The following is a 13,155-nucleotide window of genomic DNA, read 5'->3' as shown; positions in this document are numbered from 1 at the left end:
TAGTTCACTACTTCAATATTTTCTAATAAATCTGACACATCATGATGCGTGTGACAAATATGAAAACTGTCATTATGATTAAAAGGAAGCTGGAAAGTCCAAGCCTTTATGTCAGATAGAGACTCCACAGTGAGGGTGTTTCTGAGTCATAACTACCTCCCACAGGGAAAGCGATCTGAATGGAGCTGTTCTTAGGCGAAAAGATGAGGTCATGACTTATAATATTCTGCTATTTCTGTTTCTCGCTCCGCACCACAAGACTCAAGTTTTTTAGCCCTGCAAAGCATCACATTGATTCTCACTTGATGGGCAGTCTACAATTCTGTACTGAGTTAAGCATCCACCTATAAAGAGGGTCATTATGCGCTCATGTGTTGTCTCTTTGGTCCTCGGAGAAAGCAAATATCCTTTCAAATCTCCTGTAAGAGATCTCCCACAAAAGTTAGCTTGCCTTTTGGCATTGTAGACATTTAGTTGATGTACACGAAAGAAGTGCCGATAAAGAGAAACGATCTTCTCCTTCAGCAAAACAGTTAGGGTTATATTGATCTGTTACCATAATATGCATTAACCATAATCTCATGATCTTGTATCTGCTTCAGCTGACCACCCTGTGTTTCCTGTAGTTTACATGTGCTTCCACTCCCACTGTACAATAATGCACATTCAACACAATGCAAATGGCTGACAGTAAGTAGGTCAGCTAAACTACAGCTTAAGTGCAGCTTTGACTCATTAATAATTCATATGATGAAGACGAAAGTTGCTGGGTCTTGAACAAAGATATTTTTCTCTCTGATGCCAACAATCAAACCGGGCTGAGCTGTCTTTTTGTTGCCAGCTTTTACTATTCATGTGATGAATTCACTGACTGAGAGAACATTTCTGTAATTGTTCCGTCATGGTCAGGTAAAGGTATGCTATGATATTACTCATGTATTACAGCAGGAAAAAACAGCATTTGTTTCAGCTCTATTTCTAGATCATTGTCGGCTCACAACACTGAATAAAAACCTGATGGATGCTCACGCCATGTGGCACACAGAGAGTTGGCGCCTCTGCTAACTGCTCTCAGGCGTGGGCAGAGTATCTTAAAGTCTTCAGCATGCTCTCGCTCCTCTTAAGGTCAAAGCCAGAGACCTAAGCAGCCCTGAAAACGCCGGTCGGTGCAAACAGAGGCCCGAGGTCAGAGTTGCAAACCTGTGGGTGTTTGTTTCTTCACTGACAATGCTCTGAACTCTGTTTCTCACCCACACAGCCTCAAGTGGAATGAAAGCTATGCATGGGCTCATTCATTCCATAGGCCGAGGGAGGGAACACTTGTGCATCTTAGAAGTGTTATTTATGACCTAACAAGGCAACGCTTGTTGATCATTAGAGCTGTGATGTTAACATGTTTCCCGGCTTGAATCATTCTAAAAAACATCACACTGAGTTGCTCCACAAACAGTCTCTGGGCATACTTCCTTGTTATTTAGCTCAGATGTGGTTTAAGATTCTAAATCATACACAAAAACACCAGGATGACACTCAGTGGCAGGAAGAGTGCTGTTATGATCATGGGCGGTGGGCCAAAGGCTGTGGAGATAGGCAGGTGCCTCCTGGATACGACCTCTGGCTGTGTTGTTGATATTAAATCTGTGCTGCTGGATATTATGTTATGACTGTTCGCAAGAGCTGGGAGGAGCACTGGGAGTGGAGTGCTTTTCAAAGTGCTTTGAACTATCAGCTCTATGAAGCATTACGCATCAGTAAAAGAAGGCTTAGAAGTTCAGTAACAATAAAGAGGGGCAACACAGTACCTGTTTTATCACATTGGAGTGATGGGTTTTTAAAAGTGTGGCTGAAATGGATTTACTGTGTGTTTTTCCAGATGAGAACGTGAAGGCTGGCGTCCACCAAGGCCACCGCTGCACCTTGGGCAGCGCACACACATGATCACATGACTCTGGACATGGACGCGGTCCTGTCAGACTTTGTTCGGTCCACGGGGGCAGAACCGGGTCTGGCAAGAGACCTGCTGGAAGGTAAGAGACCAACACTGTCATGCACCTCTGAGGTTTGACTCATTTTGTGGGAATTTCTGATCAGCTGCTCCCCTGTTGTGCTGCGGCTTCACTCAAGCGAGCAGAGGAGAGGGAACAACAGAAGAAGAGAGGAAATGAGGGGAAAGGAAAAGAGAGGAAACAAAGGAGGGGAGGAGAGGAGCTGCTACAGTGAGCCAGCTTGCAGATTTAGAGGCCAGTGTGACGGTTTTACGAGTGCACTCCCCAGGGAGAGCTTTGTGCCCATTCATTGGAACTCATTGAGGAGCAGAGTGCTACTGGCACTTGTACAGCTTACATACAGGTCCACTTTGGTGGAAAGAAAACAGGAGAGAAAGTGCAAACGGCAACAGAAAGCTGGTGGACGGTCAGTTGAATTGGCTTAGATATCTAGAAACAGTAAAAGTGTTTGCGTGTTTTCATTGTTCCCCAAAAATGTAGCACTTTATTCTCAGACAATTGCACATTGCATTCCAGCATCTGGCCAAACTGGCAGTAAAGAAATGCTGAACACTCAATGCAGACACAATTTTGTGTACTTCACAGAAATAAAAGCATGCTCATTGCCCAACACAAGACAGACTTACATTACGGGATGAAATCCTTGTCAAATGTGTCCTGGATTTTTGTCTGTGTGTGTGCATTATACAAAAATGTCTAGCCTGATAAAATAATTAAAGTGTTTGGTGTCTGTCTCTGCCTCCCCCTCAGTCATGTTTTCTGCTTTGGCGTAAAGCCACAGTGGCATACTTGTGACACTTACAGACACCAAACAAGAAACTGCACTCAGACAAGACAGACGTGCATGGGCTGGATGTCCTATTTCAGTCATGCTTTGTTTTTTTAGGGTGTTAGCTTAGCTTTCCAGACCTGCATCTATCAGCTGCTCTGTGGCAGGAAGGTGTAAGAAGAAATATATGACAGTGACACATGAGGTGCTTCCCCCTAGAGGCTGGTTAATGTACTGAATAATTAGTTTTTACCTTGGTGGTCACATTTTTGAGAACCAAGACAGTTTTATTATGTTATGGGGTGATCATTTTACATTTTTTGAATTATAAAAAACGGTTAATAACCTAGTTTTGTTAGAAATTAGGTATTTTAAGTAGAAGTACATTCATTTCATAGATCTACTTCTACTGTCCGTGTACAGAAATAGGAAAAAGTCATTTAATTCAGAGAAAAAAAGTTCAATAAATCTACTGTTTTCTAGCAAATGGAGGCAATGCATGTTCATAATGCAGATGAATAAATGAGTTCTGCTTTTGCTGACAACTGCCATTACAAATGAGGGAGCTGAGACAATGCTTTCCATGCCACAGTAATGGTAGGCTCATGTAGGAGCATCTAAAGACATGCATTAGGTGCTGAGTGGCTATGTTTCTAGGATTGAAGCGGTATTCCTGGATCTGTGCAGCTCAATTAGGTGGAATCAGTTTTGCATTGATCTGCGTGAGAGACAGTGATAAGTGGTGCCAGGTTTCATGTCAAGACTGCCGATCATGTCTGGAAATCAGGAAGACAACAACATCCTCCAAGTCTCTTACGCAGGGAGTCCTTTAATGGACCCTGTCTCTAAGGCTAGCTCAGATTACATGCAGGCATCCTCTGTTTGCAGTTGTTGGCACTGAGTTTTATAAAGACTGTTGTACCTGTGGCATCATGCTAAGGCACGCTACGTTATTGACTTGTGTTTCCTAAACCTGGAAGGGATCTCTGTTATACAGACAGCACCCAGAGGAGACAACTGTGGGTGTGTGTGTTAAGGGATGCATGTGTGTGGGTTCCTCCTGCACATCAAAATAATACTGTCACTGTTAAAAATCGGTCTCCCCTCACTATCTTCAATATTGTGGCACCACACAACCTTGACCTCAAGTTATTCTCCCTATTATGCACCATGATGCACTCTAAATATCTGTATTGCACTGCATAATAAGGGCAACACTGCATGTAGCCTTGTTATTGGGGTTCTTTATTTCAAATTATTCAAAGTATTTCTCAGTAAGTCCGTATTAAGTATGTATTTCTCAGTTCCTATTTCGAATATTTTGGAAAAGACAGTCATCTTTTTAAACATTTTGCATGTTATCTCCTTTTTCCTCTTCCTTTTCTGCTTTTGGCAGCATATTATGTGTTAATCACCATGAGATAACACTGTTTACTGTAAACTGCTGAGAACAATGTGCTGCTACACCAGAAAAACAACAACAGTCTGATGTGTGGGAACCCCATATTGATGAACCACTTTAATTGTTCACATTTTTGACTGAAATTATGAAAAAGTCAATACCCTTCAGTTATTGTACACTGGGAGCAACATGTATTCCTTAATTTTCGTAATCAGTGTGCAATCAATGTGCAATCAACCAGACTTTGTGTTTGTGTCCCGCAGGTAAAAACTGGGACCTCAGTGCTGCTCTAAATGATTATGAGGAGCTCAGGCAGGTCCACACTGCCAACCTGCCGCAGGTCTTTAATGAGGGCCGCTACTACAAGCAGCCAGAGACACGTGACACGCCCACCCATGTCAGCAAGATCGACAGGCCGTGTGCACAGAAGCAGGAGGACAATGCACAAGGTACGGGAGCCACAGACAATGACATCACCACTGTATCTTTCTTCACTTGCTTCCCACTCATCTAGTCAGTTCTTGCTTCTTCTCCCCTTGTAGAGAAGCGTCTGTCCCGCGGGATATCCCACGCCAGCTCTGCTATCGTGTCCCTGGCGCGGCTGCAGGTGGCCAATGACTGTACCAGCGAGCAGTTCCCTCTCGAGATGCCCATCTACACATTCCAGCTACCAGACCTCAGCGTGTACAGCGAGGACTTCAGGAGTTTCATAGAGAGAGACCTGATCGAGCAGTCCACCATGATGGCTCTGGAACAGGCCGGTGAGTACTACAGGATATCATATAATACATCCTGTTGAAGTGTTTCTCCTGCTACTGATATAAGAGATGTAATACCATCTGATACAGTATTCTTTATTTAGATTACAATGAAATACAGGAGGCCCACAAAGCAGCAGCAATGGGAAATGCGTGTGAAAGTCAGTAATGTAGACAGAGACGTGCAGGGTGAAACTGGGAGTAGAGACAGAGCAGATCAGAGAAGCAGCATCATCTAGAAGCAAGACGACAACAACTAATTCAAAGCATCCAGGATCCCAAAGGATTCATCTCCCAGCTGAAGCTTTCAACTCACAGAGAGAAACTAGTTAGCGAAGTTTTAAAATCTTTCTGCAGATATTCCCACTCAGAGACTGCAGAGATGGTGGAGCCTCTCCAACCCAATTCTGTAGGAATGTGGGAACAGTCAACACGAGAGGAACTTTGCCACAATTTCATATATTGACCTTAATTTGAAAAACACATAAATATCACAGAATCTGTCTCATTGTCTTATGAATACATTTATAACAGTGACTAAATCAACCACAACATGGTATCTGATCTCAAGTGATGAGATCATAGGTGAAGGAGTTGTCTTAGTACAGCCATGCATTTAATCCAAATTATATACAACATAAATGTCCCTATACAATATGTATCCCTGCAATTAAGAACAGTTACAAATAAATACAATTGTCTATTAGCCACACTTTATGGGTGGTTGAATGTCAACCAGGATATGAATAATTATTGGATATAACCTCATTGAAGAAACTGGGTATAGTATGTTTCTAAAACATTAACTTAAATATCAAAAGATTGAGAAATGCAAAAACATCTGCATTTTGAGCCCATCCACACTGAAGGGTAAATCATTCAGAGCCTCTTCTGTGTTTACTGTTGTTAAATAAATGATGCAGGCAGCTCAGCGCGGCCTCAGAGCGGGAGGCTGCCTGCAGTAGAGCAGTGTGCGGAGCCCAGGGCCGCGAAGCAGTGCTCTCTCCCTCAGGGACTCTGGCAGGGCGATGATGGAGCAAAAAACTGGAGATACTGTAAAAGCCAGGCTGAGGGGGAAGATAGAGTGTTTTTCTGCTGGGTATTTGAGGGTGTGTGCAGAGCATATGGCCTGTGCTAATCATTGCCTTCGAAGTTCAGCTATTGAAGCTAATTATGCACGTTGGCTAATGGCTCTCAATGGGCTGCCACTCGTACTCTCTCCAGAACTGTACGACATTAAAGGGGACCTATCATGCAAAATGCACTTTTGTACGCCTTTTATACATGAATGTGTCCCCGGTGTGTCAGGGAACTCACCAAGTGTCAGAAAACACAACCCTCTCTCTTTTCCTCCATACCCAAATCTCTAAAAACGGGGCTGCAACGGAGCTGATACAGACTGATCCAGATTTGAAATTGTTCTGACGTCAGAAACAGGGAGCTCCGCCTATATGGGCAACTCTCCACCTATCAGGGGAATGAGAGGTTGCCGTGGCATGGTAACAGCATGGTAACAGCATGGTAACAGCATGGTAACAGCATGGTAACATGACGCTCGTGCCTCGCCCCCCTCCTTTGCAGGGGGGCGTGGTCAGCTGCAGCTCATTTGCCACAGAATCAGCCCTTGCAAAAACAGGGCTGGAATACAGCAAATAGAGCGAAATGAGGCATGGCTAAAATGCATCATCTGTTTGGTATTTTGAAAAAAAAACTTCACAGACATGTTTTATATAGGTATGGCCCTACAATATATTATTCAAATATAGCATGATAGGTCCACTAGATTTTGAAAACACACAATTGAATTGTCCTGTAAAGATATGTCAGAGTAGAAGGGACATTTCTAGCACAGATGTTTTTCAAATGAATCTAATAGATTTAACATCACTAACATAGAAGAAAGCAGCCTTTGACAGTAGTTATATCTAAAATATACTTGCTATCAACATACTGTTTTTGTATTTCTATTATTGAGGCATTTAAAAGCTTTCTCTTCATTTGTTTTGTTTGTGTTTTTCCCAGATGTAGCTCCTGTTCGATCACCCCCGTGAACTAAACGTCCCTCTTTGAATGTTTCTGTTTTATCTAATACAACTTCCTTTTCTGTAGGTTGTTCTCTCCTCCTTATAGAGATGTTGGCCTGGTTTAGAAATATTTTTTACTGTGGGCCCATAAAGCCCAACGACACATTATATTGGACTATACTCATACATTTGCCACGGTGACCTTATCACCAATTGCTATGTGTTCATTTAAGTTGATTAAAGAACGTTGCATTCAACACCGGTGGAATTGAATGTGTTTGCTCCTTGGGGTTTCTCAGTTAACTACAGAATCTAGAGTCTGAAAATCTTGTATGTGTTTGCAGGTCGTCTGAACTGGTGGTCCACCATGTGCACGAGCTGTAAGAAGCTGCTTCCTCTGGCCACCACCGGGGACGGGAACTGCCTTCTGCATGCTGCTTCTTTAGGTGAGCTACTCAATATATCTAACATACGATACCACCATATCACCAATAACAACTGTGCAAGTCATTGTCTATTATTACCAGTGTCAGTGCTGCGTCACAGCTGCTGAATGCAGAGGAGGGAGTGAGAATGAAGGAGTGGGAGAGCAAAGGAACCTAGGAAGGGAGGGAGGGAGATAACTGACCTATAGGTTGCAGGAAACTGTCAGCTGCACGGTTCAGGGGTTGACAGCGTATTCATGTCCGTGCCGAAGGAGATTGTTAACTCCCCGATGTGAGGACTGCTGGAGCAGGAGCTGTCAGGGTTACAGACTCCCGAACTAATGTAATCTACACTGACAGATAAACAACTAACGGCCTTTGTTGAGTGATGAAAGACATTTTTAGACAGGAAGTTAAAGGGCTGAGGTTATCTCGGAATGATTATATAGTTTGGTGCAATGGCTGTGTTGTTCTTCTATGCCCCTAATCTTGATATGCAGTAACGGTGTTTTGGGTCTGTGTCGATCAGGGATGTGGGGATTCCACGACAGAGACCTGATGCTGAGAAAGTCCTTGTACACCATGATGAAGAGCGGGGCGGAGAGAGACGCTCTGAAGAGGAGGTGGAGGTGGCAGCAAACCCAACAGAACAAGGAGGTTGGGAGAGTAAATGAGTCACATCCTCTTTCAAAAATGACACATTATAAAAATCCATATGAGCAAGAGAAGGGATGAGCCACCAGTTTTTTATCTTGTATTTCGAAAGATAGATAGATAGATATATAGATAGATAGATAGATAGATGGATGGATAGATAGATAGATAGATAGATAGATAGATAGATAGATAGATAGATAGATAGATAGATAGATAGATAAGTAATTTATTGATCCCAATTTGGGAAATGTTTGCGTTGCAGCAGCATAAAAAACAAGGCAATGTACATAAGAGAAATTAAGACAATAGAAATAAAATAGCATTAAAAAGTTTTAAAAAGATATATACATGTGGAAATACAAATTTCCAGTAACAATAGCCATGTTAATAACGTCAAATCCTCTGTACTTCTTCTCCCTTCGCATGATGTTTGTGGATTCAAATATTTGCCAATCTATTAGAAAAATGTGTCACCAAAGATAGCTCAGGAAAAGAAGTAGTCCAGATGCTCATGTTTTAAAAATGCCTCAGGGGTCCTGGTGGCCTAGTGATTTAATACGCATCCCATGTAAATGCAGCGTCCTGGTTTGTCATCTACTTTTATCTAATTACCCATAATCCCTGTCTCTTCCTTTTATTACACCATCTATTAACAGCAAACATATGACAAAAAAGATGCTAAAAAGCTTCAGGAGATAACCTTGTAGATGCAGATGAAGATATTGAACATGAATAATAATAATAAGGATTGTGTGGGTGAGTGTCAGCACGCACTTATCAGAATTCCTGTGTGTGTGTGTGTGTGTGTGTGTGTGTGTGTGTGTGGTGTGTGTGTGTGTGTGTGTGTGTGTGTGTGTGTGTGTGTGTGTGTGTGGTGTGTGTGTGTGTGTGTGTGGGTGTGTGTGTGTGTGTGTGTGTGTGTGGTGTGTGTGTGTGTGTGTGTGTGTGTGTGTGTGTGTGTGTGTGTGTGTGTGTGTGTGTGTGTGTGTGTGTGTGTGTGTGTGTGTGTGTGTGTGTGTGTGTGTGTGTGTGTGTGTGTAGTCGGGTCTGGTGTACACTGAGGAGGAGTGGGAGAGAGAGTGGAACGAGCTGCTGAAGTTGGCCTCCAGTGAGCCTCGCACTCACCTCAGCAAAAACGGCAACACCAGTGGAGGGTAAGCTGCTCGACGCTCATTTATCCCAAAGTAAAGCCTGCAAGCATACACACTCTGAACTCCCAAGACACAACGCATAATGCATTCCTCTACCCAGAATCCCTAGTCATTGCATGAGATGGAGTACAGCAAAAACTAGAGCAGCAAGTGGAGCAGTCTCACATCCGACATTACACTCTCCTGCAGTGTTTCACCGTGTTGTGCATTGAAACACTGCAGGAGGCCCATAATTAAAACAGAAATGACCTTCTCACTAAGATGGATTTGTCAGGGAAACTCATTGTTCTCACTCGGACTGTTGCTCTTTTAAATTGCTTCCTTGATTTAATATCATTGCTGAGGTTCTTGTGTGAGGCTGTGCCATCTACTGGCTGCCCTCAGTATTAATCATTTCTGAAACAGCCTCCCATGAGCAGTGGGTTGCTTTAGCTGCAGCAGGTGATGTGATTCGCCTCCTCTTCCCCCCACCCCCTGTTGCAAAAACAAGAGTGGGTTTATATCAGGCTACAGAGGCACATTGGAAACTAACTCTAGTTTCCTCCTACGCACAGAAACCTTGTGGTTTGTCTCTTGTTTCCATTTTCTCTGAAATGAACATACAGGCTTTCTCACATACACGCAGCTGATGTGGTTGAGAACAACATAACTGTGATCAACGGATATCTCCTTAAGGGGTCTGCTGTTGATTGAAATACAGTTGTATTTCATGAAATGCTATTTAAGCAGGTTGTGGTTGTCTGTGTTCAGTACTGACTGAAAAAATACTAATATAAAAAATAACAGCAGCATCTGAGAACAAACAGTGTCTCTGCACTGTGTTCACATTCAGTCGCTGTGTTTCGTCAGTGTTGACTGGTGCGGTACGAAGCCCTGTATCACTGAAAAAATCCCATTAAAGAGCATGATTTACTAATTTACTCTGGTGGGTTTAACCTCTCATTGAGTTTGACTGTAATACAGTAATCAGGTTAGGGATGTTTGATGGTCCTAGTGGGGGATGAGCCCCTAAATAGGATGAGTGGGATTCACATATTAAGAGGCTCTTTATTAGAGTGAATTTGGCAGCATGGCTGTTTGTGTGGCTGACAACTTAATTGTTGCACATCCTCTGGTTCCCTGGTGGTTGCATGCTTGAAAGCTCTGCCTCTGCTATTTCTCTCCCATCTCACCCTTCCTCCCTCTCTCTCTCTCTCTCTCTCTCTCGTCTCTCTCTCTCTCTCTCTCTCTCTCTCTCTCTCTCTCTTCTCTCTCTCTCTCTCTCTCTCTCTCTCTCTCTCTCTCTCTCTCTCTCTCTCTCTCTCTCTCTCTCTCTCTCTCTCTCTCCTGCTTTCTTTCATTTAACCACATGTACTACAGATGGATCTTTGTACATGTCTGTTAAAGGAAGCTAGAGGGCAAAATGGATCCAAATGGATCGGATTAGATTACACAGGCACATGATTAGTGAGAGGTTTTGTTGCATTACTCAATACTATTCAGGAAATTGTCCTAGTTTTTAGGATTGTCCAACTGTGTTACATGTATTTTTTCTGTTTTGCAGGGTGGATAACTCGGAGGATCCGGTCTATGAGAGTCTGGAGGAGTTCCATGTGTTTGTGCTGGCCCACGTGTTACGCAGGCCGATTGTAGTGGTGGCCGACACGATGCTCAGAGACTCAGGAGGAGAAGGTAGGCTGATTCTTGCCTTCATCGTCTACAGTACAGTAGGATAAGCAATGGACTGACAGTAGATATGGTGTTTCAGCGTTTGCTCCGATCCCATTTGGAGGGCTCTATCTGCCTCTGGAGGTTCCACCCAGCCGCTGCCACTGTTCCCCCCTGGTCCTGGCCTACGATCAGGCTCACTTCTCCGCACTGGTGTCCATGGAGCAGAGAGACCAGCAGCGAGAGCAAGGTGAGCTACTGTACACCATCACAAATCCACATAATCTGAACAAACTAATCTGGCTGCATCCATAGTTGAGATGTGGGGTATAAACCTTTTCTTGGCCTACTGTTCTTAAAAATCTCAAGTGTTGCCTGCTGCGATGTGCATTAGTTAAGTTAAGTAATAGTTAGTCTTTGCTTTGACTTTAAGTGGGTAGATTGCGAGAATGAGGGCGAGTGGCCTGCCTGTCCTGCTCAAAGTGAATAATGTATGAGACAGCAGTTTAATTACCTGAGATCCATTATTAAAGCGTGCCGGGCTGCAGCAGGAACCAGGAAGTGGGCAACAAGGAGGGAAAGTGGGCAGTAGGCCTCTCTTTGTGATTCACTGAGCATGGCTCAAATTATTCAAGCCTGTATGTCACTGTTTGAATTAAGTTTGTTTATGCGTTTGCCTCTTTCACAGAGATCTCTGATTATTGTGCTGCGTAGAGCATATTGATTGTGTTATGTTGTGGTGAGGGAGTGTTGATTTTCCGTTTTGCATGAACGACTTGTTTTTGTCTTGTTTTGCCCGTTCAGATGCCAGTGCACCCACTCCGGATGCGTTGCTTATTCTGGGGGTCAGAGTAATCTCACATGGAGTTCCTTTAATTGACAAATAGAGTGGATCTCCTTGACAACCAGTATTGGTAGTCACGGCACTCTTCTGTATCTGACTCAGTGGGAGGAACTCACTTGTCATTTGCGTGGGCTGCAGGCCAACTCTGTCTCTTTTTTTCACTCTCAAACACTGATACACTTACGCAAACTGTTTCTTTCTTCCTCTCTCTGTCTTGCTCCACCCATGTTCTTTCTAAGCATGTAAGTTTCCTATTCTCGGCATGTAAACACCAACCTAGTCATTAAGTCTGGGTACAGCCACTGCAGACTTGCAGACAGACATGATTACTAAGCTGCAATCCCTGCCCTGAAGTCATTCCCTTTAATGCCAGCAGCACATCAAAGTGTTCTCCACAGCCCATAACTACTCAGCACTCCCACTTTTATTTGGGTGTTGAGTAAGACGGGGGAGATTCTCTGTTTGTCCACCAGATGGTGCATACGTCCACAGGCTGTAGCTCATCACAACACCACTGCATGACTCTACTTTTTCCTTCTGGTACACTGTGTTCTGTGATAGGATCAGACTGCGTTTTGTCTGCAGTCTCTCTCTCCAGGATGTTATGAAAAGACTTGTATGCTTAGCTTGGTGCATTTGTAGGTCATGTGATGAATCATGTAACCCAGTCAATGATAGAAATCTGTTGCTGCCCCAGTATGTTTTTCTGTATTTCTATTTATGTCACATGTTAAGTTTGAGGTTTTTGCATGATATTATTAGTAAACTGAACAGATGCCAAACAGACAGGCAGAGGGTCAGACATGCAGGCAGACCTAATCTTCCATTGCCAATTAGGGCAGAGTAGCCCCAGCCGGCCCCTAAGCCCTCTCCGCTTCACCACATATGGGCAGGGTCCCGGGCCGGGACCCCGACAAACCAATCCTCTCTCCTGACAGTGGGGCCAATGTGTGGACGTCTCAGGTGGAGGGTTGGTCTCAGTTTCCCTCGGCACAAGGAAGAGCATCAGAGAGGCCTTTGGCCCTGTGTGTGTTCAGGTGCCAGAGGCTGGGCTAGAATACTGGCTCTTTCTTCGGCCGTCTGTAAGGATGGTTATAGCAGAGTCGCCCCCAGTAACATGATTCTAAATCACACTGACACATCACGCTACTGACCCTTTTATGGCCTGCTTGCATCGCTGCAGGGGCTATATTGATGGCAGACAGTGCAAAAAACAACAAGGGAGGGGTGACTGAAGTCAGAGGTTATTGCTAAGGATCAAAACTTTCTTTATTGAATTTTGTTCCCCTTCCGAGCACATCCCAAAAGAGCAGTCAAGTGTTTCCTCTGAGTAAGGTACTTTAGTCAGGTTAACCGAGAGCCCTGTGCACATGAGTTTGTTTTGAGCCCACTGCTGCTCACCTGCTGTGTGATAATGACTGGCTCCTCAGTAGACGCCGTTGGCAATGTCTTTTATCAGCTTGTTTGTGCTC

At 43.8% G+C, this 13,155-nt stretch overlaps 1 protein-coding gene across 1 annotated transcript in view; it reads left to right on the top strand.

Moving 5' to 3' along the window:
• otud7a (OTU deubiquitinase 7A) overlaps nt 1-13,155 on the top strand; it is a 37,822-nt gene that overhangs the window by 16,343 nt on the left and 8,324 nt on the right. The window contains 8 exon segments of the mRNA XM_034141679.1: nt 1,874-2,027; nt 4,441-4,626; nt 4,720-4,938; nt 7,304-7,405; nt 7,914-8,041; nt 9,083-9,195; nt 10,736-10,863; nt 10,940-11,089. Of these exon segments, the coding sequence (XP_033997570.1) occupies nt 1,943-2,027; nt 4,441-4,626; nt 4,720-4,938; nt 7,304-7,405; nt 7,914-8,041; nt 9,083-9,195; nt 10,736-10,863; nt 10,940-11,089 (1,111 nt within the window). The 5' untranslated portion in view covers nt 1,874-1,942.

The sequence above is a fragment of the Trematomus bernacchii genome, unplaced genomic scaffold (genome assembly GCF_902827165.1).
Source record: "Trematomus bernacchii unplaced genomic scaffold, fTreBer1.1, whole genome shotgun sequence".
In the NCBI taxonomy this organism is placed as follows: Eukaryota; Metazoa; Chordata; class Actinopteri; order Perciformes; family Nototheniidae; genus Trematomus; species Trematomus bernacchii.
The sequence above is the reverse complement of the archived record's forward strand: the minus strand, read 5'-3'. Positions and strand labels throughout refer to the sequence as shown.